The sequence below is a fragment of the Palaemon carinicauda genome, chromosome 33, assembly GCF_036898095.1.
Source record: "Palaemon carinicauda isolate YSFRI2023 chromosome 33, ASM3689809v2, whole genome shotgun sequence".
NCBI classification, from domain to species: domain Eukaryota; kingdom Metazoa; phylum Arthropoda; class Malacostraca; order Decapoda; family Palaemonidae; genus Palaemon; species Palaemon carinicauda.
The window spans coordinates 11,346,502-11,374,001 of record NC_090757.1 but is presented as its reverse complement, the minus strand read 5'-3'; the positions used below and the strand labels follow the sequence as shown (position 1 = coordinate 11,374,001).

The 27,500-nt window shown below is 36.7% G+C and overlaps 3 protein-coding genes across 4 annotated transcripts in view; 2 read left to right on the top strand and 1 right to left on the bottom strand.

The window, feature by feature from the left end:
- The window catches only part of LOC137626046 (ribonuclease Z, mitochondrial-like), an 80,194-nt gene extending 78,191 nt beyond the window's left edge, over window positions 1-2,003 (top strand). The window contains exon 9 of the mRNA XM_068357130.1: window positions 1,931-2,003. Within this exon, the coding sequence (XP_068213231.1) occupies window positions 1,931-2,003 (73 nt within the window). The remainder of the gene's footprint in view (window positions 1-1,930) is intronic.
- The window catches only part of LOC137626069 (uncharacterized), a 55,783-nt gene that overhangs the window by 3,721 nt on the left and 24,562 nt on the right, over window positions 1-27,500 (top strand). For both annotated transcript variants that reach the window (XM_068357150.1, XM_068357149.1), the window contains exon 2: window positions 9,350-9,976. In XM_068357150.1, the coding sequence (XP_068213251.1) occupies window positions 9,366-9,976 (611 nt within the window). In that variant the 5' untranslated portion in view covers window positions 9,350-9,365. The remainder of the gene's footprint in view (window positions 1-9,349; window positions 9,977-27,500) is intronic.
- On the bottom strand, window positions 2,187-7,607 carry LOC137626045 (putative protein FAM47C). Its single transcript, XM_068357129.1, has 3 exons — window positions 7,593-7,607; window positions 4,951-5,748; window positions 2,187-2,234 (listed from the first exon to the last, which is right to left on the bottom strand). The coding sequence occupies exons 1-3, from the start codon at window positions 7,605-7,607 to the stop codon at window positions 2,187-2,189; spliced, it is 861 nt and encodes a 286-aa protein (XP_068213230.1).

Sequence of the window (27,500 nt, the reverse complement as noted above, 5' to 3'; positions counted from 1 at the left end):
TCTCTCTCTCTCTCTCTCCTCTCTCTCTCTCTCTCTCTCTCTCTCTCTCTCTCTCTCTCTCTCTCTCTCTCTCTCTCTCTCTCTCTCTCTTAAAAATAGCACGAAATCTCTTTTCTCTCTTTAAGATTTCTTCGAAAACTCTCTCTCTCTCTCTCTCTCTCTTCTCCTCTCTCTCTCTCTCTCTCTCTCTCTCTCTCTCTCTCTCTCTCTCTCTTAAAAAAGACTCCTAAGTAATTCCATGCCCTAAGGGCTGAAGTGAGCAGATGTCGCTCTTGATGTGCCATCATCATTTTCTTGAAAATAAGAGTGAAACTTTTAGACGTTCGAACCCTGCCCAGATGCTTTCATGTCGACCATTTTGATATACGACTTTTTTTTTTTTTTTTTTTTATTGCTTGCGATTTATTCTTTTTTATTTGTTATGGATCATGATATTTTCCCTGATAGCTTGTTTTTTCAGTGGCTAATTTGTTCCTAATTATGCTGTTTCCTCAACTACATTCCCCCTGGATTCAAGCATTCTGCTATTCAATTTGGGGCTGCAACTTGCCTATTTGTAATAATAATATTTGTAATAGATAGTATAACTACTACCTTGAAATTTAAATTTTCACCACCATTTATTTTCTAGTCTTTTAAAAATAATCTTGTATTTGTTCCATATTGCCCATTATTATAAAATTACATTTCCTAAAACTCTATATATACATATATGTATGTATGTGTGTATATATATATATATATATATATATATATATATAATTCGTATTCATTTATCATGGATAGATACTGTTGTGATATATATATATATATATATATATATATATATATGTATATATATATATATATATATATATATGTATATATATATATATATATATATATATATATATGTATGTATGTATGTATATCAAAGAACCACAGGGAAAATGAAAATAAGAAATATAAGATGAAGGCCTGACTAGTTTCGTAATACTTCTTCAGAGTCCTCTGCAGAAGTATCACGGAACTTGTAAGGACTTAATCTTGTATTTCATATTTTCATTTTCCCTGTGGTTCTTCTGCATCTGAGCATCACGTTTCCCATTAATTTCATATATATATATATATATATATATATTATATATATATATATATATATATATATATATATATATATATATTATATATATATATATATATATATATATTATATATATATATATATATATATATATATATATATATATATATATATATATATCTCGCAAACAGTATCTATCCATTATATGTGAATAGGGATTATTACATGAATGATGTGTTCCTTTGTAAAAAAGAAAAAAAAAATGTCTTTAATTTTAATATTACAATGATAGTCTTGCCAAAACTCATTATATATTATACAATATATGAACTTTGGCTTTTTATTCTAACATCACAATGATACTCTCGCCAAATTACATAACGTAATATTCGATAGAGATAAAAAGGGACTTTTTGTTATAATATTACAATGATACTCTCGCCAAAATGAATTTCATAATAGTCGATATTGATTAAAAATGGGCTTTTATTTTAATATTACAATGATACTCCCGCCAAAATGCATTAAATAATATTCGATATTGATTAAAAATGGTCTTTTATTATGATATTACAATGATACTCCCGCCAAAATGCATTACATAATATTCGATATTGATTAAGAATGGTCTTTTAGTATAATATTACAATGATACTCCCGCCAAAATGCATTACATAATATTCGATATTGATTAAGAATGGTCTTTTAGTATAATATTACAATGATACTCCCGCCAAAATGCATTACATAATATTCGATATTGATTAAAAATGGTCTTTTATTTTAATATCACAATGATACTCAAGCTAAACTCATGACATAATTTTCGATATTGATGAAAAGTTACTTTTTATTTTAATATAACAGTGATACTCGAGCCAAATTACGTTACATAATATTCGATATAGATGAAAAGAAGCTTTTTAATCTAATATTATAATGATAATCAAGCCAAAACGCATCACATAATACTCGCTATAGAAATAAACATAACATAATATTCGATATAGATGAAAAGCAGCTTTTTAATTTAATATTATAATGATAAGCCAAAACGCATCACATAATACTTGCTATAGAAATAAACATAACATAATATTCGATATAGATGAAAAGCAGCTTTTTAATCTAATATTATAATGATAAGCCAAAACGCATCACATAATACTCGCTATAGAAATAAACATAACATAATATTCGATATAGATGAAAAGCAGCTTTTTAATCTAATATTATAATGATAAGCCAAATCGCATCACATAATACTTGCTATAGAAATAAACATAACATAATATTCGATATAGATGAAAAGAAGCTTTTTAATCTAATATTATAAAGATAAGCCAAAACGCATCACATAATACTCGCTATAGAAATAACCCGCAATGAACACAGTGTAGCTCTAATTATTAGGTTCTCGTGATTATTATTCGATTCATCTATAAGGGAAATTGCTCGTGGCGTGTCGGTTAATGGCACCATCGAATAAATAATAAACAATGATAATGATAATAAATAGTAGAGTTCCTTTATAATCCCGAGACACGAAACATATGTGTCCATTATATAAGTATAACTCGAGAGTGGGTTGACGGTCATTCGTCTCTTTTGGAATAGATTATGTTGATTTTATCGGCCGTCTAATAACTATTATCTGAACGTTAGTTCAAACATTCCTTCTCTCTCTCTCTCTCTCTCTCTCTCTCTCTCTCTCTCTCTCTCTCTCTCTCTCTCTCTCTCTCTCATTCATTTCATATACATATATATTTGTATATATACACTTGTATATAATTGCAATAATTGATTAGTTTTCATTATCATTAGTTTAAACATTCTCTCTCTCTCTCTCTCTCTCTCTCTCTCTCTCTCTTTATACATAATTATTTGTATATATATATATATATATATATATATATATATATATATATATATATATATATACACATATAATTGCAATAATTGATTAGTTTTCATTATCAATTCTAGATTACTAACAATTATAATAATGCTGTTTTATTATCAATTATTGCAATTATATACAGGTATGATGTATATATAGGCCTATATATACACCTGTATATAATTGCAATAATTGGTAATTAGTTTTCATTATCATTACTTCTGATAATTATAACAAAGCAGTTCTATTATCAATTATTGCAATTACATACAGGTATATATATATATATATATATATATATATATATATATATATATATATATATATATACATACGTATATATATATATATATATATATATATATATATATATATATATACATACACACACACATATATACATACATACGCCTGTATATAATTGCAATAGTTGATCATTAGGATTCATTATCGTTGCTACTAGCAACTATAACACTTGTTTTTTTTTTTTTTTTTTTTTTTTTATCATGATATATTGCTTACACATGATAAGCGAATGAGTAATATTCTCTAAATTATTTGTAGTAACCTCTGTATGTTTTCCAGTGCTTTTGGTTTCAATTAGATTTAAGGTCTTGCTGAATAAAATCATACATTTCAAATTAGATATATGTAAGGTGATGCAATGTGTAAACTTTCAAATTCATCTTTAACTTTTTTTTATTGATAATTTTATGTCAAATTCAAATAGTGGGAGGCACCTGCCTAAAATAAGTTTAAATTACTGTTGCGTTAAGCTGTATATATATCTGTATAAAATTAGATATTTCTTATAATTTTGCTTCTAATGGCAGCAAAAATTTAGATGAAAATCGCACAACTTACATTAAAGATGTATGTTAACTTCATTTATACTCATGCATTATGAACATGATATACCAATGGACGGGTATCCATATATGTACCATGTATAGTTATATCGATATCCAAACAGACGAACACTGTATTTTAAAAGTCCTTAAATAATTATTACCGGAGGAAAATACAAATTTCTATCATGTTCATTTATTAATCTATAATATTTCGCTAAGCATTAACTATTTCCACATGATTTGCATTTAATATCCCAGTACAGAAAGTTCTCGGAGCATAATGCATTACAGTAAAGATATGATTTATTATTTGTAGTATCTGAGGGACAAAAATGTTTCACCCTAATTTTCTCGCGCGCGTGTTTTTACAGGCTTATGTAAAATAGCGGACACTATACATATTGGTTAGATTAAAGTGATTTACTATATGTATATATATATATATATATATATATGTATGTATGTATGTATATGAATAAAACACTGTATACATATATAAGATATAGATAAAACACGTGCATGTCGTATGTTATATGATGTTAGGTAAAATCTAGGTAGAAAATAGCGGTGCTTATTACCTGATGTATGCTGTAAGCTTATAACACGTATATACAGTGTTTATATATATATATATATATATATATATATATATATATATATATATATATATATATATATATATATATACTAAAAAGTATAAGAAAAATAAGAACACAGAACACCATTGGCCAAAGGAAAGCTTCAGATTCAAGTTGTAGATTTCAGTTTCCTGTAGTTGATTTCAGCCCTTATTTATGAGTCATGTTCTTTTAGCTTATTTCAGCTTCCTGCGTCAGATTTTTATCCTAAGTTGATAGTTAGATTCCGGCAGCTGATTTATCTTGCTTGTAGCTGATTTCGACTTTTGCTGATTTATCTTACTTGTAGCTGATTTCGGCTTTTGCTGATTATTTTACTTGTAGCTGATTTCGGCTTTTGCTGATTTATCTTACTTGTAGCTGATTTCGGCTTTTGCTGATTTGTCTTACTTGTAGCTGATTTCGGCTTTTGCTGATTTATCTTACTTGTAGCTGATTTCGGCTTTTGCTGATTTGTCTTACTTGTAGCTGATTTTGGCTTTTGCTGATTTATCTTACTTGTAGCTGATTTATCTTACTTGTAGCTGATTTCGGCTCTTGCTGATTTATCTTACTTGTAGCTGATTTCGGCTCTTGCTGATTTATCTTACTTGTAGCTGATTTCGGCTCTTGCTGATTTATCTTACTTGTAGCTGATTTCGGCTCTTGCTGATTTATCTTACTCGCAGCTGATTTCGGCTCTTGCTGATTTATCTTACTCGCAGCTGATTTCGGCTCTTGCTGATTTATCTTACTCGCAGCTGATTTCGGCTCTTGCTGATTTATCTTACTCGCAGCTGATTTCGGCTCTTGCTGATTTATCTTACTCGCAGCTGATTTCGGCTCTTGCTGATTTATCTTACTCGCAGCTGATTTCGGCTCTTGCTGATTTATCTTACTCGCAGCTGATTTCGGCTCTTGCTGATTTATCTTACTCGCAGCTGATTTCGGCTCTTGCTGATTTATCTTACTCGCAGCTGATTTCGGCTCTTGCTGATTTATCTTACTCGCAGCTGATTTCGGCTCTTGCTGATTTATCTTACTCGCAGCTGATTTCGGCTCTTGCTGATTTATCTTACTCGCAGCTGATTTCGGCTCTTGCTGATTTATCTTACTTGTAGCTGATTTCGTCTTTAGCTGATTTATCTTACTTGTAGCTGATTCCGGCAGCTGATTTATCTTACTTGTAGCTGATTTCGACTTTAGCTGATTTATCTTATTTGTAGCTGATTTCGGCTCTTGATTCAAGAGGTTGATTCCTACATCTGCTTTTAGTTTCCAATAGCTGAATTCAGCCCTTGTTTTAGAATCGGAATCCTGCAGTCAATTTCCGCCTTTATTTAGAGTAGGATTCTTGTTTAGGATTTTAAGCTTTTTGTAGCTGATTTTAACCCTTAAGTAAGAGTCGTGTAGCCGAGTTTAGCTTTTCTTTAGCATCGCATTCCTGTTGCTGATTTGAGTTCTTTACTGAAGAATAATTTGCTCTGACCTTACTCACGCTTCAGATTTTACCGATTATGCATTTCATTGATTATAACGTTTTATAAAACATTTACGTGTATGGTTGGTGGGATATGAGGGTGAAATTTCAAGCAAATCAAATGTAAGGACTATTATTATTATTATTATTATTATTATTATTATTATTATTATTATTATTATTATAACTAGCCAAGCTACAACCCTAGATGGAAAAGCAAGAAGCTATAAGCCCAAGGGCTCCAGCAGGGAATAATAGCCCGGTGAGGAAAGGAAATAAATAAGTGATGAGAATAAATTAACCATATATTATTTTAAAAACACTAACAGCGTTAAAACAGATATGTCCTATTTAAACTATTAACAACGTCAAAAACAGATATGTCCTATATAAACAATATAAAGACTCATGTATATATATACACATATATATATGTGTGTATATATATATATATATATATATATATATATATATATATATATATATATATTTATATTTATATATATATATATTTATATTTATATTTATATATATATTGTGTATGTATGTATGTATAAATATGTATATACAGTATATGTGTATGTGTGTGTTTTGTTTACGATACAGAGTATCGTCAAAACTTCTGTGCCTGTACAGAATGTAAACAGAAAAGAGCAAGGGATTGAATTTCTTGAACAAAATAGACGTTATTACCAAAGTATAAGGAATTTGATTCCAGTTGAAATTTGGTTATAACAAAATGTATGAAATCAGTTTATACTTCCGTGAGAGATACTAGCGTGATGTAAATGACCAGTTTTAAGAGCTGGTGCTTGAGTGAGAGACAAACTGACCAGTTTTAAGAGCTGGTACTTGAGTGAGAGACAAACTGACCAGTTTTAAGAGCTGGTACTTGAGTGAGAGACAAACTGACCAGTTTTAAGAGCTGGTGCTTGAGTGAGAGACAAACTGACCAGTTTTAAGAGCTGGTGCTTGAGTGAGAGACAAACTGACCAGTTTTAAGAGCTGGTGCTTGAGTGAGAGACAAACTGACCAGTTTTAAGAGCTGGTGCTTGAGTGAGAGACAAACTGACCAGTTTTAAGAGCTGGTACTTGAGTGAGAGACAAACTGACCAGTTTTAAGAGCTGGTGCTTGAGTGAGAGACAAACTGACCAGTTTTAAGAGCTGGTGCTTGAGTGAGAGACAAACTGACCAGTTTCAAGAGCTGGTGCTTGAGTGAGAGACAAACTGACCAGTTTTAAGAGCTGGTACTTGAGTGAGAGACAAACTGAACAGTTTTAAGAGCTGGTACTTGAGTGAGAGACAAACTGACCAGTTTTAAGAGCTGGTGCTTGAGTGAGAGACAAACTGAACAGTTTTAAGAGCTGGTACTTGAGTGAGAGACAAACTGACCAGTTTTAAGAGCTGGTGCTTGAGTAAGAGACAGGCTTTCAATTAATTAATTTAGGAAATTGTTTTGAAACTTTTTCGTTTTTCAAACCTCCTGTCATTACTGTTGTTTATAAATGTAGAATCTTAGCCTTTATCTTGTGCAACTGTTTCCAATGATTTTTATATTAGGTTTATGGTCTTTCCTGATAGTTTTCCCTCTTCTGTGATTTTCTCTAGGAACTGTTCCACTTATCTCTTGTGCTGATTCAAATACAAAATTTATTAAATTATTGCTCATTTCGTTTTTACTTGCTTCCATTTCATCATGTAGCTGGGAGCACCTGTTTTCTATTGCTAAACTAAACTCAATAGATTTTTCATTTATTACTATAAGAGTTTATTTTCTATCTTAAAATTAGTTTTTTTTTTTTTTTTTTTTTCATTCCTTGGATCTAAACAAGTTTTGCCTCTCGACATTCCATGATCCCTTGACTTTATCTTGTTGACACCATTACATCTTTAACTAAATTAACCTTTGTTTAGTTTTTAGTTTCCTTTCGAGGGATTTCCATTGATCCAAATAAACTAACAATCACAATCAACCACTTGTTGTAAAAGTTCAATGCGAGAGTCGAGTGTGCTATATTGTATTACCGAGTTGTTACACGACTGATTGAACCCAAGTTTCTGGGACACCTGTCCTCCTTTTCACGAAAGTAAATCTATTGTGTTACCGAGAATGCGTTGTTAAAACGATCGTTATAACGTGGCCTGTCTTTGTTTAATACATCGTAAATAGATGAATAGAAAGGGACCTCTGTTAATTGACATATCCGGAGATCACGACTCGATAGCAAAGAAGTAATTAAGGTATAGAAATTCCATTCTCTGGTCCGCATCTTACCTGTATTGTATCGCCAATTTTACGATCATATATATTTTTTTTTTTTTTTGAACAGAATTACATTAATACACATATTTTCCACTTCCACGTAATTACCCTAATCTGTATTACCGTCCTATACTTGTGTACGCGGCCCGTCAAAATTGACGGCTAAATATTTATATTGATATGAACACACACACACAGGTTCAACCCTTTCCACCCCTCCCCCTTTCTTAACTACAACACCGCAGTTTCTTAGGGCACCCCTCTAACCAGGATATGGCTACATCCTCTCCCCCCCCCCTACCCAAGGGACGGAGATAAACCGAGTAGTCATACGTTTGGCACTGTCGCTCAGCGTAACAGGAAATATATATATATATATATATATATATACATATATATATATATATATATATATATATATATATATATATATATATATATATATATATTCCCAGACACCTACTCTTTATATAGCGCAGATTGTAATGTAATTTTCAAAGCCAAGTAATTCCCAAATACGTAAGTGCATAAATGAGCATTTACTATTGCGGCAAAGAATAAGAGTTTCGTTTAGACGATAAACTAAAAGCTTCAAAGATCCAGCACACTGTGGTAATATTTAACAGCTTAATTTTCTTCTCTTCATTACCACTGCTGCTAAGGCTTGAACTGATAATGATAGTGATAGTAATGGTAGTAGATGTTTATAATAGTGAGATAGAAGTACATTATTTGTGTTATTGTTTAATTATTCCATTAGAAAGCGTCGATTATCTTTTTGTACTAAATATACTTTTTGGTTAATCTAATTTGTGTATTAGTTATATATATATATATATATATATATATATATATATATATATATATATATATATATATAATGTATAACATAGGCATACATAGGCTATGTATAGTAATATGTACACACACACACACATACATATGTATACATATATGTAAATTACATATTTCTATACGCATATATATATATATATATATATATATATATATATATATATATATATATATATATATATATATATATATATATATATACACTCTGTACAGGTAAATAATGATGCTGTATTAATAAGAAACCATTTTATTCACCTTGTTATATTTTTAAGTATTGAAATATTTTTTTTTTAATTGGAGTTAATCTTCTTTCATTCAGGTTTTATCGGATCGTCATGTTAGCGGTCATGTCAGGGGTCAAGAGGGAACGGCCCCCATCCCCATCTTCCCCACCGGGGGCCCACCACCCGCCATCCACCCCAACAACGACTCCGCCCACCCCGCCTTCGCCCTCCCAACTATCGCACGAAGTCCACGAACCCCTGAATTTCTCTCGCCCGAAGCCCCCCGTCTCCCCAGACGCACCCCCGCCCCCAACTAGCCTGCACGCCCGTTTGGGCCTGGAAATGGCACGGGCTGGAATTGGCGCTGGTCCTGGCGGGCGCCTTGGACTCCTAGGGGCTCATCACGGGCGGTTAGGGGGTCTCGTACCCCCACTGCTTCCAGCATCTTCCCTCTTCCCCCATCTAGGGTTCGGTCTGCAAGACGAGGGCGAAGACAGAGGGGTGAAGCGGCCTCTGGAGGACGACTACGAAGGGCATCACCACCATCCGCTGGACTTGGCCTCTCTGGAATGTCACCCTCGAGGGCCCATACGACTCCAGCCGCCCCATCTAGAAGAACCGAGGAGGAAACAGAGGCGTTATAGGACCACTTTCACGACGTACCAGCTGGAGGAAATGGAGAAGGTCTTCCTCAAGACTCAGTATCCGGATGTGGTCACCAGGTGAGTTGCCATTTCTTTTCTTGAATCTTCAACGTATTAGTCTTCTTTGATTCGCCTATACCACGTTAACCAGGAAATCCCGATGTTCATATACTCGTTATACCAAAGGTTTGATAGGAATAATACCTAAAATAATGTCAGTAATATGCCTTCTCCTTGATGCATTTATCATGAGAAATTGAAAATAAAACAACTTTATTTTTATATCGTTATTTTGTTGTATCGCTCTTTAATTTTATTTGCTACTGTATTTACTGATATGTTTAATTGACAAGTGATATTCGTTTTTTTTTTTTTTTTTTTTTTTTTTTTTTTTTTTTTTTTTTTTTTTTTTTTTTTATGGCTAAGTAATAATGTATCCACGTCTTAAAAACCTACGCAGTAAGTTACAGCTCATTTGCAAAGTAGTTTTTTTTTCTTTTATTATCGATTTATTTTTCAGCGTATAATTATTTAGGAAGTTTACTCATTTTGTCATCATCCACATCTTCCAATAAGTCTCTTGTTTATCTTAATAATTTTCCTGTGATAGTGAACGCTTGTGCCTTCCACTTTCCTTAAGAATTTTTTTAATATGCCGTGGAGAGAGAGAGAGAGAGAGAGAGAGAGAGAGAGAGAGAGAGAGAGAGAGAGAGAGAGAGAGAGAGAGAGAGAGTTGTTTTATATGATGTTCAAGATATCACTTCAGTTTGTTCGTAATTAAGAAGTTCATACAGCGGATTTATCTCTCTCTCTCTCTCTCTCTCTCTCTCTCTCTCTCTCTCTCTCTCTCTCTCTCTCTCTCTCTCTCTCTCTCTCTCTCTCTTTGTATTCTAACTTAATTGCTCATCATGAAGTAATCAGGTTGCATCCCGAAATATTAAAAATACGTAATTATGGTTGGAAAATAAGTTTAAGAAAACGGTAAGAATAGAGAGAGAGAGAGAGAGAGAGAGAGAGAGAGAGAGAGAGAGAGAGAGAGAGAGAGAGAGAGAGAGAGAGAGAGAGAGAGTTGTTTTATATGATGTTCAAGAGATCACTTCAGTTTGTTCTTAATTAAGAAGTTCATACAGCGGATTTATCTCTCTCTCTCTCTCTCTCTCTCTCTCTCTCTCTCTCTCTCTCTCTCTCTCTCTCTCTCTCTCTCTCTCTCTCTCTCTGTATTCTAACTTAATTGCTCATCATGAAGTAATCAGGTTGCATCCCGAAATATTAAAAACACGTAAGTATGGTTGGAAAATAAGTTTAAGAAAACGGTAAGAATAGAGAGAGAGAGAGAGAGAGAGAGGAGAGAGAGAGAGAGAGAGAGAGAGAGATTTTCATCTTAACACGCAGTTATGATTAATGTAGTTATAAGGTATAAAAATGGGTTGCTTTCAGTAGTCCATAGATGCATAGGCCCTTGTGTCACTTGCACAGGTGAGTTTTCCTGTAATATTATTATTATTATTAAATGCTAAGCTACAACCCTAGTTGGAAAAGCTGGATGCTATAAGCCCAGGGGCCCCAACAGGGAAAATAGCCCAGTGGGTAGTGAGGAAAGGAAATAAAGAAAAGTAAAATATTTTAAGTATAGTAACATTAAAAAAAAAAACAACTTGATTAGATGACCTCTTTGCTTACCTGGGTCTTCAATGTTCTTGTTTTTTTTTTTTTTTTTTTTTTTTTTTTTGAAACAGGTTTACCCAAAGTCATGCCTTCAGGTTTTGCAGGTTCACATGTGCCTAGTATTTCGGGGTCTTAAATGCATTATCTCCCCTATATAGTAAAGAGCTTATATATATATATATATATATATATATATATATATATATATATATATATATATATATATATATATATATATATATATATATATATATATATATATATATATATATATATATATATATATATTTCTTTTCGGTCCCACTCGGCTCTTCCTGTCCCTCGGGTAAGGGCCAGTGAGAGTAGTTATACCTTGGTGAGAGGGCATTGCGTGTTTTTGCATATCTATCCAAATATTTAGTAGTCATTTTTTGACGGGTCGCGTACACTAGTTTCAGAATAGTTAAACCATCTCTTATGCATCCCCCAAAAGCGGTTAATGCCGTCTGTGCCCTTCATTTTGGTGTACTGTTGGCTATACTAAAGCGTGTTTACAACATCCCGCTGGACCTTTGCTTCACCTACTTTATCACCTCTACATTACCTCAACCTTCCCCCCCCCCTGTCGTCTTTCAAACTGTCCAACCTCTGAAATTTCAACTTTATTGGGCAGATGAGGATTTCCCTCTCGGTTGAATTGCCTCCAAATTCCATCTATCCATCCTTATACTTTTTTTTTTTTTTTTTTTTTTTTTTTTTTTTTTTTTTTTTTTTTTTTTTTTTTTTTTTAAGAAGCAGGGTTACTAATTCATGGTTATGTTCCACTCCTATTGCGTGCATGTTTTTTTTATTATTCTATTTATCGATCCTGGGCTGGAAAAACGAATATGGTTGCCCTTCCCACTGGCCTCTGCGATGGAAAACTAGTTAAGAATTGAGAAAATTACAAAACATCTTTGACATAAAAGTTTAGGAGAGAAATAATGTTGAAAGTTCCCCATTTAGTAAGAATACGTGAGAATGATGAAATTTAATCAAGGAATTTATAAAATTCCTTTTTATTACAACTTATTACATCTTAAAGTGTATCCTGTGAAGTGAGTATAGATTATGTATACAATAATTGATTCCATAGTGGTAGTAACATTGTCAAGACTAGTCCATTTTCCATATTGTAGATATAAACATACTGCAAGTACACACACATACACACACACACACACATGCACATATATATATATATATATATATATATATATATATATATATATATATATATATATATATATATAAAGTATATGCAAACACACTATTTAAATGTATATATTGTGTTTGTATATATATATATATATATATATATATATATATATATATATATATATATATATATATATATATATATTTATATATATGTGTGTGTATGAACGTCTGTTTGTCTGTCTGTCTGTCTGTTTAAGTGTGGTAAACAGAGTATGATAAGTCAATAATTTCATACAGATTTAGATCGCAGAAATAAATGATATTCATCATATATACTAGTTCATATACTAAATTATATAGTGCAATCCTCCCAGTAGTAACATCAAGAGGAAATCTGAGTCGAAGAACAGATCAACAACTGTGGAATAAAAAGTAATTTCTCTCGTTCAATTAGTGTACCGTTCGAAACAGTCCACAGGTGTTTAATACTGATGTCAAAGTCACGCGAATCTGTAATACCTCTTTTGCAATCATGAGAAAAAGATACATAATGGGGGTTATGAGATATCTCAAAAATTATTCTCGAGCTTTATTCACGGGTCAGTTGACTGGGTGCCCTGAAATTAACCCTTAGAACAACTTTAGTCAATTTCTTTTAGCGATGCAGATTTGCACCGACTCGCAGCGGTACCCTTTGAGCTCGGAAAAGTTTCCTGATCGCTGATAGGTTGGACGAGATAATTCTAACCAATCAGCGATCAGGAAAATTTTCCGAGCTAAAAGGGCACCGCTACGAGTCGGTGCAAATCTGCCTCGATAAAATAAATGGACTATAGCTCCCACTTGACATCCGAAATACTGAAAATATTAAGATCTCAAAAAGATTACTGAAGACTTTCTTGTTTTCTAAGTGCTTCGATGAAAATCAATATGACAATAAACTCGCAATATGCTGTGTGATACGCCAAATACCTAAGAATGCGTATGGTAAATTGATGATGTAGGGCATGTAAGGTACAGGGTTCCCTAGTGTGAAAGGACCAGAATAACAGCCCTTAAAGTAGAATAAATCTGCTTATCGGCAAGTGCTCATTAAAAATGCTTCTGCTTAGATTTAAACTATTAAACTGAGGATTAGTAAGACTGGGACTGGCTAGAATGTTCGTCTTAGATTAACCGGCTGATTCACAAGTGCCACTGGTGATATCTAGGCAGTGAAATCATTTAGCAATCACCTTCTGGGAAGAATCTGTTCTTAGATTAGAACTATATATATGTATGTATGTGTATATATGTATATATATATATATATATATATATATATATATATATATATATATATACTTTTATATATTTATATTTTTATATATATATAAATTTATATATATATATATATATATATATATATATATATATATATATATATATATATATATATATATATATATATATATATATAGATACACACATATACATGTGAATTTAAATGTTAGCATATGCATATGTTATCTGACTCCCAGCTCCATAATGTATACAGTATGTTTGTTAGCGAATGTCCTTGTGTATATTCCTCTTGGTGTGAGTAACATGGTAATCATCTGCAATACAATATTGATCGGATTTTCATGAGTGTCCTTCTAGTTACAAGGCCCCAATTTATTTTGGAATTTTATTTTCTTCAGCTTTTAGAGAGAAAGAGAGAAGTTGCATTTTTTATATTGGAGTCGTCCTTCAAAATCAATCTGCGATCTTATCAGTTGTGACTCTGATATATAAATCAATAAAAATATATAAAAAAGATTTGATTTTATTGGAAATAGGAATATAAATTCGTAACCTGTGAAGTATATATTTGGTTTTGGCCCGTATTTTATATGAATAGCATTGGTTATGTTATTTTTTTTTCAATTTTTAGTCATCTTGCTGATAAAATCAGACAAGTGGACAAATATGCAGCACTTTTGTAATTACCCGAAATATGCTACATTTATGGAGTGAAGATATAACTCGCATATATGTAACTATAGTGCTTTCATTATTATTATTATTATTATTATTATTATTACTATCCAAGCTACAACCCTAATTGGAAAAGCAAGATGCTATAAGCCCAGGGGCTCCAATAGGGAAAAATAGCCCAGTGAGGAAAGGAAATAAGGAAATACATAACTGAAGAGAACAAATTAACAATAAATCATTCTAAAAAAAGTAATGTCAAAAGAGATATATCATATACAAATTATTAACAACGTCAACAACAAATATGTCATATATAAACTATAAAAAGACTCATGTCCGCCTGGTCAACAAAAAAGCATTTGCTACAACTTTGAACTTTTGAAGTTCTACTGATTCAACAACCCGATTAGGAAGATCATTCCACAACTTGGTAAAAGCTGGAATAAAACTTCTAGAGTACTGCGTAGTCTTATGATGGAGAAAGCCTGGCTATTAGAATTAACTGCCTGCCTAGTATTACGAACAGGATAGAATTGTCCAGGGAGATCTAAATGTAAAGGATGGTCAGAGTTATGAAAAATCTTATGCAACATGCATAATGAACTAATTGAACGACGGTGCCAGAGATTAATATCTAGATCAGGAATAAGAAATTTAATAGACCGTAAGTTTCTGTCCAACAAATTAAGATGAGAATTACTAGTTAATGTTAACTACCCTTATTATTTTGATGATGATGATTATTATTATTATTATTATTATTATTATTATTAATAATAGTATTATTATTGTTGTTATTATTATCATTATTATTATTATTATTATTATTATTATTGTTGTTGTTGTTATTACTAGCCAAACTACAACACTAATTGGAAAACTAGGATGTTGCAATCCCAAGGGCTCCAACAGGGAAAGCAGCCGTGTGTAGAAAGGAAATAGACAAATCGAATAAACTAAATTATATATGAGAAATAAAAAGAAAGCTATTTTATGATTGGTAGTAACGTTAATATAAATCAGATAATATATGAATTATTGTAAACCTGTTATACAGAAAAGAATTTGCAACTAGCTTGAACTTCTTAAGTGTTGGGTACACATCAGCGATTTACTTCAACAGATGATATAAAGATCTCGAACAGGTGTTGCTATACAAAGAGAATTTAAAACCCGATATTAATTGGGCATGTGTTGTACCTAGACCTTGATGTTTCTCAACATTGTTTACTGAAACCACATCAAATTATTTCACAATGTTTTAACCCTGTCAGCCATAGTAAATCAATTCCATTGTTTGTATCTGTGAAATCTGACGCCCTTGTGAATGGATCCAGTCAATTTTTACCTACAATGAGCAATCTATCTTTGAGAAGGGAAATTTATCAATGCATTGTAAATGTCGCGGTTGAAACGCCCCATTAATTTTCCCTCATTTCTCGCTATTTCGGTTATTCGCGCTTGATCAACAAAACTCCTGGAAACAAACACATTACTGTTTATTTGCCTGAGTGAAAAATCATCCCTTTATGCCTCCTGTTTCACGCGACAGGGATTGTATCTGCGAACGTGACGCTGTTTGTATTCAGTGATTCACATTTTGACTGTCTGTGCTTCACTGGAGTCGAAAAACAAAATTAGAACTTCGAATTGACATTTTGTTCACCTTTCACAAAACACTGATTTTTCTTGGGTATATTTGAATGAATATGACGTTGAGGATTTCCACATGAGTGTTGGTTCTTGGAAAATTATGCTATGGATGACAATGCATTGTCTTTGCTACCCAGTGCTTCGGCTTATACCGTCCGAAGAAATGTAAGATTACATACGTGACTTTGCTTTTCTACATTATCCTACTAGATCACCTCATCGGATGGTTTGGTCATGTATAAAGAATTGAGAAGTATGAACAACTTGGAAATGTTAGGGGAAAGAGGAGGATCTAGGTAGTGATAGGTGGAGAAAGAGGTATTGGAATTATGGAATGAGTAAAAGGAGATAAATGGAGCAATGTTTGGGAGGTGGTTCGACGAAATGCTGATGAGTAGTAGGTCGATATTGTGGAAGTTTATTACATGGACCAAGTGTTTATCCTTAATTTAGTGACCGTCGTCTTGTTTCATCTCAATATTAGGGTTTTCAGTATTTATATTTCTGCTTCCCTTTCGAGACAAATGGCCATATTTGAAATATACACACACACACACACACACACACACACACACACACACACACACACACACACACATATATATATATATATATATATATATATATATATATATATATATATATATATATATATTTATTTCTTTCCTGTCATGCAGAGCGGCATTGCTAATCGCATGACTACTCTGTCTCTCCCATCTGTCTCTCGGGTAGGGGGAGAGGAGGGAGTAGCCATACTCTGGTGAGATGTGGTACTCCAAGAGGTAGTTGGAAAGTGGGAAGGGTTGAGAAGGATTTAATGTGCTTGTGTGCATATGTATCTAAACATTTAGCCGTCATTTATGATAGGTCTCATATAATAGTACACTATATATATATATATATATATATATATATATATATATATATATATATATATATATATATATATATATATTTATATTTATACACACATACAAAATATGTGTATTAGTGCGTATATAAACTATATTTTTATTATCCTTAATGAGATCATTAGTATAAGGAATAACAACACAATCACATGTGCAATAGAAATAATATCTCACATTGGAATTGATCCCTTGATCCTACAATAGAGAAAAACGGGCGTTGCCATTTCGGTATCAAGTTTGATCCGGATACCAAATAGAAATCGATCATCATCATCATCATCAGCCGTACCTCGTCATACCAGAGTTAGAACATCTGACGCGGTAAACAGACGGTGGGCAAGGATAAACCCCTGTTTGTTAGTTATTATTATTAAAGAAGGAGTTTTACCAGCCCAATGAGTCAAGATTGACTCTCACAGGGCTGGCCCGAAAAAAAAATCGGGATATAAAGAATTATAAGATTATCAAAATTCAATTGATAAGGGAAAAAAATAAATGAAAAAAAAAATTATATATATGTATATACAGTATATACTTATAATTAGTGCTGTGATTAAAGCTTGTAGATCTCCAATGGTGCAATGCAAAATTTACTATATGTATTATGAGTTTGTAAACATCACAAATCCAAGTTGGTGTTATTGTATGTATTCATAACTATAAATTGACTTACAGAGTGTGTTAGTTAATTTAAGAGTCGCTTATTTATAGTGGGAATAGATACACACACATGTGCTCATGTGCTAGTACATTGAAAATGAGGTACTAAAAACCTATATGGGGCACAATGAATGACAGTTAATGACGAATGGTCTGTCAGGATGAGTATGTTAAGAACGAAGTGATTAGGATTTGATCAAATAGTAGCAACCTAACTATACTCTTAACTTCTGAATTATATATAACCTACTAGGCATAGAACTTCTATCACACTCTGTGCTTCACACATCTACACACATAGAGAAGTATATATCATCGATGTATGAATATTTGGGTGTTTATTTCGAAGAATTATAGTGTTTATGATTGAATGATCAAATACCAAAGATTTATTTATGTACATGTGTATGTATCTATTAACAAATAATATACGCAAAACTGGCTGGAATACCTGCCTGCATCTCGTTTATCATTATTATTATTATTACTAGCCAAGCTACAACCCTAGTTGTAAAAGCTAGATGCTATAAGCCCAAGTGCTCCAATAGGCAAAAATAGCCCAGTGAGGAAAGGAAATAAGGAAATGAATAAATGATGAGAATAAATTAACAATATATCATTCTAAAAACAGTAACAGCGTCAAAACAGATATGTCCAATATAAACTATTAACAACGTCAAAAACAGATATATAACAGATATGTTATATATAATCTATAAAAAGATATAAGAGAATGTAAAGAAGACAAATAATGTAAACTAAATACAAGCAAGCCAGACGTAACCAATAGTCGGATGCCGCCGAGGGCAATGTGAGAGGAAAAAAGGCTTCGTATCAGAAACACCTGTGCAGGTAATTCAATCAAAAGTACAGGTGTGGCTACTTACCTGGCGCAAAGAGTGCACGGAAAGATAAATAGTCTTTGTTGGCAGGACACGCCATTAATGGGAGGTTCACATGGTAATTGCTCAATATTCAAGTACTAACATTATCTTTCTTTCTGTGTATATATATATATATATATATATATATATATATATATATATATATATATATATATATACATACATATATATATACACTATATATATATATATATATATACATACATGTATATACATACATATATATATATATATATATATATATATATATATATATATATATATATATATATATATATATATATATATATATATATATATATATTTTTGGGCTCAAGCCATGTCGTCCTGATGGAAGTTCCTATAGGGTAGCTTCCTAGGGTATATTACAACTACGGCGATATTCCCAGAGAATTTACCTTAAGGTACCAGAATTCTAACTCCTGGAGCGAGTATCCCTCGTGAAAGGGATATCGCGACATATCAGAGGACGTATTCTAGACACGTCACATGGCAATCTACTACCTAAATAGAGATTCGTCTCGTAAGAGGGAGATTGACGAGATACGAATTCGGGAAGAAAAAGGGGGGAGCCGCTCCCAAGGCCTCCCAATCCCCCGATTCGTATGCGTGCCTGGCGCCAATCCTGGCGCCATCTGTATTCCTTTTTGCGTAGCTTAACAACTCGGTGTTTTTTCCTGTTTTTCTTGCAAATCTTGGATTTATTCAACTTTTCATGGCTTCTCCGTCTTCGTTGGCCTCGGATAAGTTGAGTATAGTGTCTGTTATGTATAATTGTAGGCTCTTGGTAAATTTTGAGTGATTAATAGGATTAATCTTTGATACAAGAGCCGTAGCCTACCAGAGGTGTCCTGGACACTGTCACTCGCTAGGTATAAATTAGTTAGTCAGAGTGACATTCCTGGTTGTTTTGCTTAATAAATTTTAGCTATTTAGCGTTACATAGGATTTCCTTTCGTGCTTAGTATTATTTGGCGAAGTATTCGCCATTCTGGCCTACGCTAGGCCATGTAGCCTAGTCGTTTGGTCCTAGTACTTAATGCATGATTTTGGTTTTTCCGAGTGTAATTAAAAGTTTATTAAAGCTTTAGGCTATATTTTATACAATTTAGACTGTGTGGAATATTTCCAAGATTGTATACGTGAGAGTTTCGGTGAATTAGGTAATCGATTCTCTTGGTGCCTAGGTTAATTGCTTATGGAGCCTTAGTATACTTTATTATTCTCCCCGGTTGCTTTCTTTTCTTCGGAGAAGGTATGCAATCCCTTTCCCTCTGTTTAAGCCTTGGGCTTATCCCTAAGTGGTTTTTCCGAATTTATTTTCGATAAAACTATACTAGGGTGTTACTGTACCTTCCTGTTCCAGCAAAGTCTGGTTCAAAGAGGGACAGAACAACAGAGTTTTTTAGTCTGGTCCGTGTTGTCTGGCTTGGGGCAGAGTTCCCCTCGCTGACCTAACACTTTTAAAGGGAGCTTAGCTCCCTTAGGTCACTATCGAAGGTTTCTGTAGTATGATTCCTCCCTTTGTGATCGACCAGACTAAAGTCCTGTTGCTGTTCTTGGGGAGGATAAAATCTTCCCTTGGGAATAGCAACGCCTTCCTTGCTTTGGTGCTTTGGAAGCTGGCAAGTATTGCTGGCCCTTTCCCTTAGATCTCCCTTAGGCTAAGACAGAGTTCTTGGCTGCGGGTGATCTGTCACTAAAGCAAGGTTGGCAGGACCCTTTTGTCCCTTCCCCCTCTATCTCCGTAATGGCCTTGCCATTACTGTACTGTACCCTGCCGGCCGGCAGAGCTGGCCGGCAGGGGTATTACTGTACTGTTCGTCATTCTACTTCTGGACCTAGTATAGGTTGGGATGTGGAATTGACTAAGGCCATTGCCGGCCGGCTGAGATGCTGGCCGGCAAGGGCCTTATGTTTTCGAGTGCTGCCCGGACCTCTCTTGGTCCCTCATCCATGCCTGCCGACAGAGCCGGACGGCATTGGTCAAGGAAGCCTGAATTAAGTTTCTCCCCTTCCTTATATGCACTCTTTCGGTTGCCGGGCTTTGGGGGTCGTGTACACTCTTATCCCGGCATCCATTCTATTTTCTTCTAGTGCTGTACCTGTCCCGGCTGCCGGCCTATGAGGCAGACAGCCGGGCAGGTGTAGTCTTCTGGTTCTTTTGCTGCCGGCTGGCATTGGTCTTGTACCTTTGCCGGCCGGCTTATGTCAGTCCTTGTCTGCCGGTCACCAAGAGTGTGGCCGGCAGCTAGGTACTACCTTGTGTAGTTACTGGCCGGCAGTCATTGCCGGCCAACACTGGCTGTTGCTGGCCGGCAGTTACTGTCGACGGCACAAGCATTTGAACCAGAAGGCTGCCGCCCTATAGCTGTTAAGTAGTATACTTTAAAGCTAATTGTGGTGTGTGCCGGCCGGCAAAGGCAGGCCGGCACACATCCTCCTATACTGTACTAGTATTCTTCTGTATAGCATATACAGTAAGAAGAAAACTATAGTAAAAGTTTAGGTACAGCACTGTATCTTCTAACACTATTGTGTTTTCTTGCACAGCCCTTTGCTGTTGCCCTCAGACAGGAAGCAGAGTCTTCCCCGTCTATTATCCAGGATTTTAAAATCATTACCTAGGTGTGAGCTCCACCTGTTTCCTCTGGAAACCTTGCATTGGTTACTCTAGTAGAGATAAACCAATTTTGATTTTATTATCTGGAAAGCTGCAGCAATGGGTTGTGAGGGAAACACAAGTGTGTGTCTTTCCTTTATGAATTGTTATGCTATACTATGCATATCCAGTGATACATAGTTCACTTGATACTCATGGAAATTTTTTCTCTTTACAGGAGGACCCTCCGAAGTGCGGAAATGTTTTCTGCAATGTCCGTAGCAGGAACCTCTGCGGACATGAGTGTTGTAGGAGACACGCAGCATGCGCTGTCTCCAAGGATGATCTCCAGTATTGGGACCCTCAGGTATGTACTGTATGCACTAACCTGATTACTGAGGCTTTTGATTCCCCTAGAACGACGGAATCAAGGGATATAGCTAGGGAAAAGCTCCGTACTTGGGTAAGGGGCTTCAAGAAGAACACCTCTGGCCCTTATCTTCCTAGTGAGAAGATGAGGGCGTATCTTTTTCCCCAGGCATCAGCTGAAGCAGTGATTCCCCAGCCTCAAGAGGAGATCCCCCAAGACCTAGTCCAGGTGGACGAGGAAGTCGCAGATGCGATGCAAGACATCCAGTTGTGTGACAGGATGTCTGATGTGGACGAAGGTTTGGAAGAAGACCTCCTGGCAGAAGGTCAGGATCAAGTTCAAACCCCGGATGTCGCAGAGGATGGGGTCGACGAGGTGTCGGCTACTCCGGTTCAGATGCCGGAGCCCATCCCCTCAACATCCGCTGGTCTCCCAGTAGAACTGGGACAGGCCCTCTCTTCGATTGTTGGAATGATCCAACAAATGCAGAAGGAGAATCAGGAGAAGGCGGCTGCAATGGAACTGCGTATGCAGTCCCTAGCAGAATCACATGGGCCCCGGAAAAGGCTCAATGTGAAAGACCTTCCCATATGCTCAGACGCTAACCCATGGAGGTATGCTGAGCACATGCCAATGACGACTGGTAAGATCGTCATTTCGGATAAGCTGGGTTCAGTTCTCCTAGAGGAGGTAGAATTCTGGCCCAGCAAGGCATCATATCCGGACTGCTATGTCCGGCTGAGAAAAGAACCAGCTTCAAGGGAGGAGACAGAGCCGAAAGAGGTCATTATTATGGACCATGCTAAGGCTCAAGCCCTACTTTCATCCTCGATGAAAGAGAGGGGCTTCTCGAATTCGAAGGTAGCAGCATTGAGCAAGAAGCTCCCTTCTTTTGTGTCCTCTTCTGATAGAGCCTTCCCCTTTTTACAAAAAGGGTTTGCGGCTGTCCTAAAGGCAATCGAGGCCGGCAAGCCTTGCCCCTCCCTGGAGGAGTGTAAACCCTTGTCGCTGGCTCTGCCTATGGACCACAAGGACTGGAAGGATGTCCATCTAACATTCTCAGTGGGAAAGTTGGAGGCTGATATTGCCGGACGGCAATTCGGCGAGGACCTCCCCAAGTTGTCCGAATTTCTTTTACGAAGAGAGTTCGAGACAAAAGAAAGACTGGCTGCCTCAATGTCTCATCAGACTACTCTTGAGACGATGGCAAGTGACCCTAAGGTCCATGAAATGTTCATGGTTGTGGCTAAGTCTCACCTAGCCACAGTGACGAAGGACCTTTATGGCTTCGTCAAGGCAAGGAGAGCTTGCAGGGAGTTCGTGTTCACCGGGGCTTCGGTGAGACACGAGCCAAGGAAGTTAATATCCTCCAACATTTGGGGAAAAGACCTTTTCCCTACCGATGTGGTCAAAGAGGTTGTTGATAAGGCCGCCGTGGAGAATAGAAACCTTCTCCAGAAGTGGGGCCTGGCTATCAAAAGAAAATCTTCCCCGGATGAGGGTCCTCAACCTAAGAGGAAGAATATGAGGACTAGGCTACCGTCTCGGCCAGCCAAGCCTTATAGACAGCAACAGCAACTGCAATTGCCTTTGCCTCCAGTGCCCCAGATGGTGGCACAAACCCCGACTACTTTTCAGTGGGTACCCCAGGCTGTGCCAGGTCAGTCAACCACATTCACCCCAACGTTCGAAGGACAGTCTTCTTCCTTTCGTGCAAAGCCTAGAGGAGCAGCCAGAGGCTCGTCTAGGCGCCCCTCAAGGGGAAGGGGATTCAGAGGTGGTCGTGGTCAAGGAGGCAAGACCTCAGGACGGCAGTCCAAGTGAAACGATACCGGTAGGAGGGAGACTAATGAAATTTTGGGATCGCTGGACCTTCGATCCCTGGGCCCAAAGCCTACTCAAGAATGGACTGGGTTGGAGCTGGTACAGCACTCCACCCCCATGCCTTCGGTTTTTCCAACACTCCACCCCCATTTTGGAGGAGTACGTTCAAGAACTGTTGGAGAAAAATGTGATCCGAAAGGTGAAGTCCATCAAATTCCAAGGGAGGCTGTTTTGTGTTCCCAAGAAAGACTCGGAAAAGCTCAGAGTCATTCTGGACTTGTCACCACTCAACAAGTTCATAGTGAATTGCAAATTCAAGATGCTAACACTGCAACACATAAGGACCTTACTGCCCAAGAGGGCATACTCAGTCTCTATAGACTTGTCAGACGCCTATTGGCACATCCCGATCAGCCGTCGACTCTCCCCCTACCTAGGGTTCAGGCTACAACGGAAACTGTACGCCTTCAGAGCCATGCCATTCGGGCTAAACATAGCCCCAAGGATTTTCACGAAGCTTGCGAGCGCAGCTCTCAAACAATTACGCCTAAAGGGAATTCAGGTAGTAGCCTACCTGGACGACTGGCTGGTGTGGGCAGCATCCGAGACCGAATGCTTACAAGCTTCCAGTCAGGTGATCCAGTTCCTAGAGTACCTAGGCTTCAAGATCAACAAGAAAAAGTCTCGACTTTCTCCATCCCAAAAGTTCCAGTGGCTGGGAATCCACTGGGACCTTTTGTCACACAGTTTCTCCATCCCAATGAAGAAAAGGAAGGAGATAGCGGGCTCTGTCAAGAGACTTCTAGATTCCAAATGGATATCAAGACGCGAACAGGAGAGGGTACTAGGCTCTCTCCAGTTTGCTTCAGTGACAGACCCAGTGCTAAGAGCACAGCTAAAGGATGCAACCGGAGTTTGGAGAAGGTATGCATCAAACGCGCGAAGAGACCTGAGAAGACCAGTGCCGCCTCGGCTACGTACTCTTCTCAGACCTTGGTCCCAAGCCAGACATCTAAAGAAGTCGGTTCTTCTTCAGCCACCTCCCCCGTCGATGACGATTCACTCAGACGCCTCAAAGGAGGGATGGGGAGGTCAATCTCATCGGAAAAAAGTCCAGGGGACTTGGTCCAAGCTATTCAGGACCTTTCATATAAACTTTCTAGAAGCTATGGCAGTGCTCCTTACCTTAAAGAAAGTCTCCCCGCGTCACTCGATCCACATAAGATTGGTGACAGACAGCGAGGTGGTTGTGAGATGCTTGAATCGACAAGGGTCGAGGTCACCACCTCTCAACCAAGTGATGTTAGCCATTTTCCGATTGGCAGAAAAGAAGAAGTGGTACCTGTCGGCAGTTCACCTTCAAGGAGTCCGCAATGTGACAGCGGACGCTCTATCCAGGTTCACACCGATAGAGTCGGAATGGTCCTTAGACGCAGGATCATTTTCCTTCATTCTGAATCAAGTCCCAGAACTGCAAATAGACCTCTTTGCGACGAAAGACAACAAGAAGTTGCCCCTGTACGTGTCCCCGTACGAGGACCCCTTAGCGGAAGCAGTGGACGCAATGTCCCTCGACTGGAACAGGTGGTCCAGGATTTATCTGTTCCCTCCTCACAACCTTCTGTTGAGGGTCCTCAACAAACTGAGATCCTTCAAGGGGGTAGCGGCAATAGTGGCCCACAAGTGGGCGAACAGTATGTGGTTCCCCTTGGCGTTGGAACTACAGATGAAGTTCGTGCCGCTACCACATCCAGTTCTGACCCAGCGAGTCCAGAAGTCGACTGTCTGCGCTTCATTACAGAAAACCCAGACCCTGCAGCTCATGATTTTCTCGCCCTAGCGGTGAGAAAGCGTTTCGGGATTTCGAGAGCTAGCATAGACTTCCTAGAGGAATACAAGTGCAAATCGACTAGAAGGCAATATGAGTCATCTTGGAGAAAGTGGGTGGCCTTTGTAAAGGCAAAGAATCCGCAGGAGATCTCAACAGACTTCTGCTTATCTTTCTTCATCCACCTCCATGGCCAAGGATTGGCAGCTAACACGATTTCAGTATGTAAATCGGCTTTGATGAGACCCATTTTATTTGCCTTCCAGATCGACCTAGGTAACGAGATCTTTAATAAAGTTCCGAAAGCCTGCGCTAGGCTCAGACCTTCAGCACCTCCAAAGCCCATTTCATGGTCTTTAGACAAAGTTCTTCATTTCGCCTCCCTGTTGAGCAATGAAGAATGTGCGTTAAAGGATTTAACGCAAAAAGTTATTTTCCTATTTGCACTCGCGTCCGGGGCCAGGGTTAGTGAGATCGTAGCCCTCTCGAGAGAGGCAGGTCGTGTTCAGTTCCTGGATGGGGGGGAGCTGAACCTGTTTCCGGATCCTACGTTTCTCGCCAAGAATGAGTTACCCACCAACAGGTGGGGTCCCTGGAGAATCTGCCCTCTGAAAGAAGATGCATCTCTATGTCCAGTAGAATGCCTAAAGGTCTATCTTCGTAGAACTTCAGACTTCAAGGGTAGTCAACTATTCAGGGGAGAAACATCAGGCTCAAATTTATCTCTGAATCAACTCAGAGCGAAAATGACATATTTTATTCGCAGAGCGGATCCTGACAGTACACCCGCAGGTCACGATCCGAGGAAAGTTGCCTCATCCCTAAATTTCTTTAATTGTATGGATTTTGAACATCTCCGTTCATACACGGGCTGGAAATCTTCCAGGGTGTTCTTTCGCCACTATGCGAAGCAAGTAGAGGAACTTAAGAGATCTGTGGTAGCAGTGGGTCGTGTAGTTAACCCTACTGTTTAACTCTGCGAGGAACAGTGATCTTAATTGGGACGATTAAGTCCAGGGTGAGTGTGTAGGTACATACTGTACTACAAACTAAAATGAGGGCACCAAGTGCCCATACAGACTGTTCCTTCCTTCAAAGGTGAACCTCGCATAAGTTCAGACATGTGTGCCAAGCGTTTCTAACGCTAATGTGATTGATTTGTAATACAGATTTTTTATGACTTGATACCTTGGTATCTCATTAAAGTGGTGTTTAATGGTTTTTCTTTCAGATAAACAAGTTCTGTTTACTATCATACTTATGCTTAAAGTTTTGGGTTATCCCCTTTTATATAAATATATAAATTTGTTGTTAACCTGTCTGTTTATTATCTGTCAATAAACTTGTTCTTGAGAACCTTGCGTCTCTTTCACCTGTGTCAATTTATTGGTATAATTGAGCATTTAAATTCTATGTATCTTATCTGGGATAATTCTGATAGAATTGTTCTGTTTTGCAAGCTATGTTGCATTGGTTTATGTAAGTCCCCTAATGGGAGGACTCCGTCCCATAAAGGGACGAGGGCGGTTTTATTAGTTTCTTCCTATGCGGATATAAACCTTTGTCCAATACAAGTATTGTGCGGATGACTGGTCAATATATTGACGCAGTAGTTCTATACAAACTATGCTTTACCTAATATAGGGCGAGGCCACTATATTAGCTTGCCTGAGATTCATACATAGATATATGTACTCTTCGAGACTTTCCAGAGTCTAGTAGGACTCTTCCCTGTAGGGGGCAGGAAGCTCTAACATAGTTTATAGTTAGTTGAAAAGATGTATAACGGTAACATCTTAGGTCTCTAGGTCTAGTCGACCGGGAATAAATATCTCCGGGGAGTACGGCACGTTCTGAGAATCCACAGATACAGTAATGCTCTGGTACACTTCCATCAGGACGACATGGCTTGAGCCCAAAAAACGGATTTTGAGCGAAGCGAAAAATCTATTTTTGGGTGAGATAGCCATGTCGTCCTGATGGACCCGCCCTTGCCTTTCTAAGAAAGGACTGTAGGACCCCTCCCTACATACAGTATCTGTAGCA

Bases quoted from the DNA above. Each gene is read 5' to 3' on its own strand.
- LOC137626045 (XM_068357129.1), bottom strand. The intron at 2,235-4,950 runs GTAAGATAAATC...TTATTTCTATAG, and splicing joins GTAAGATAAATCAGCTACAA to CGAGTATTATGTGATGCGTT.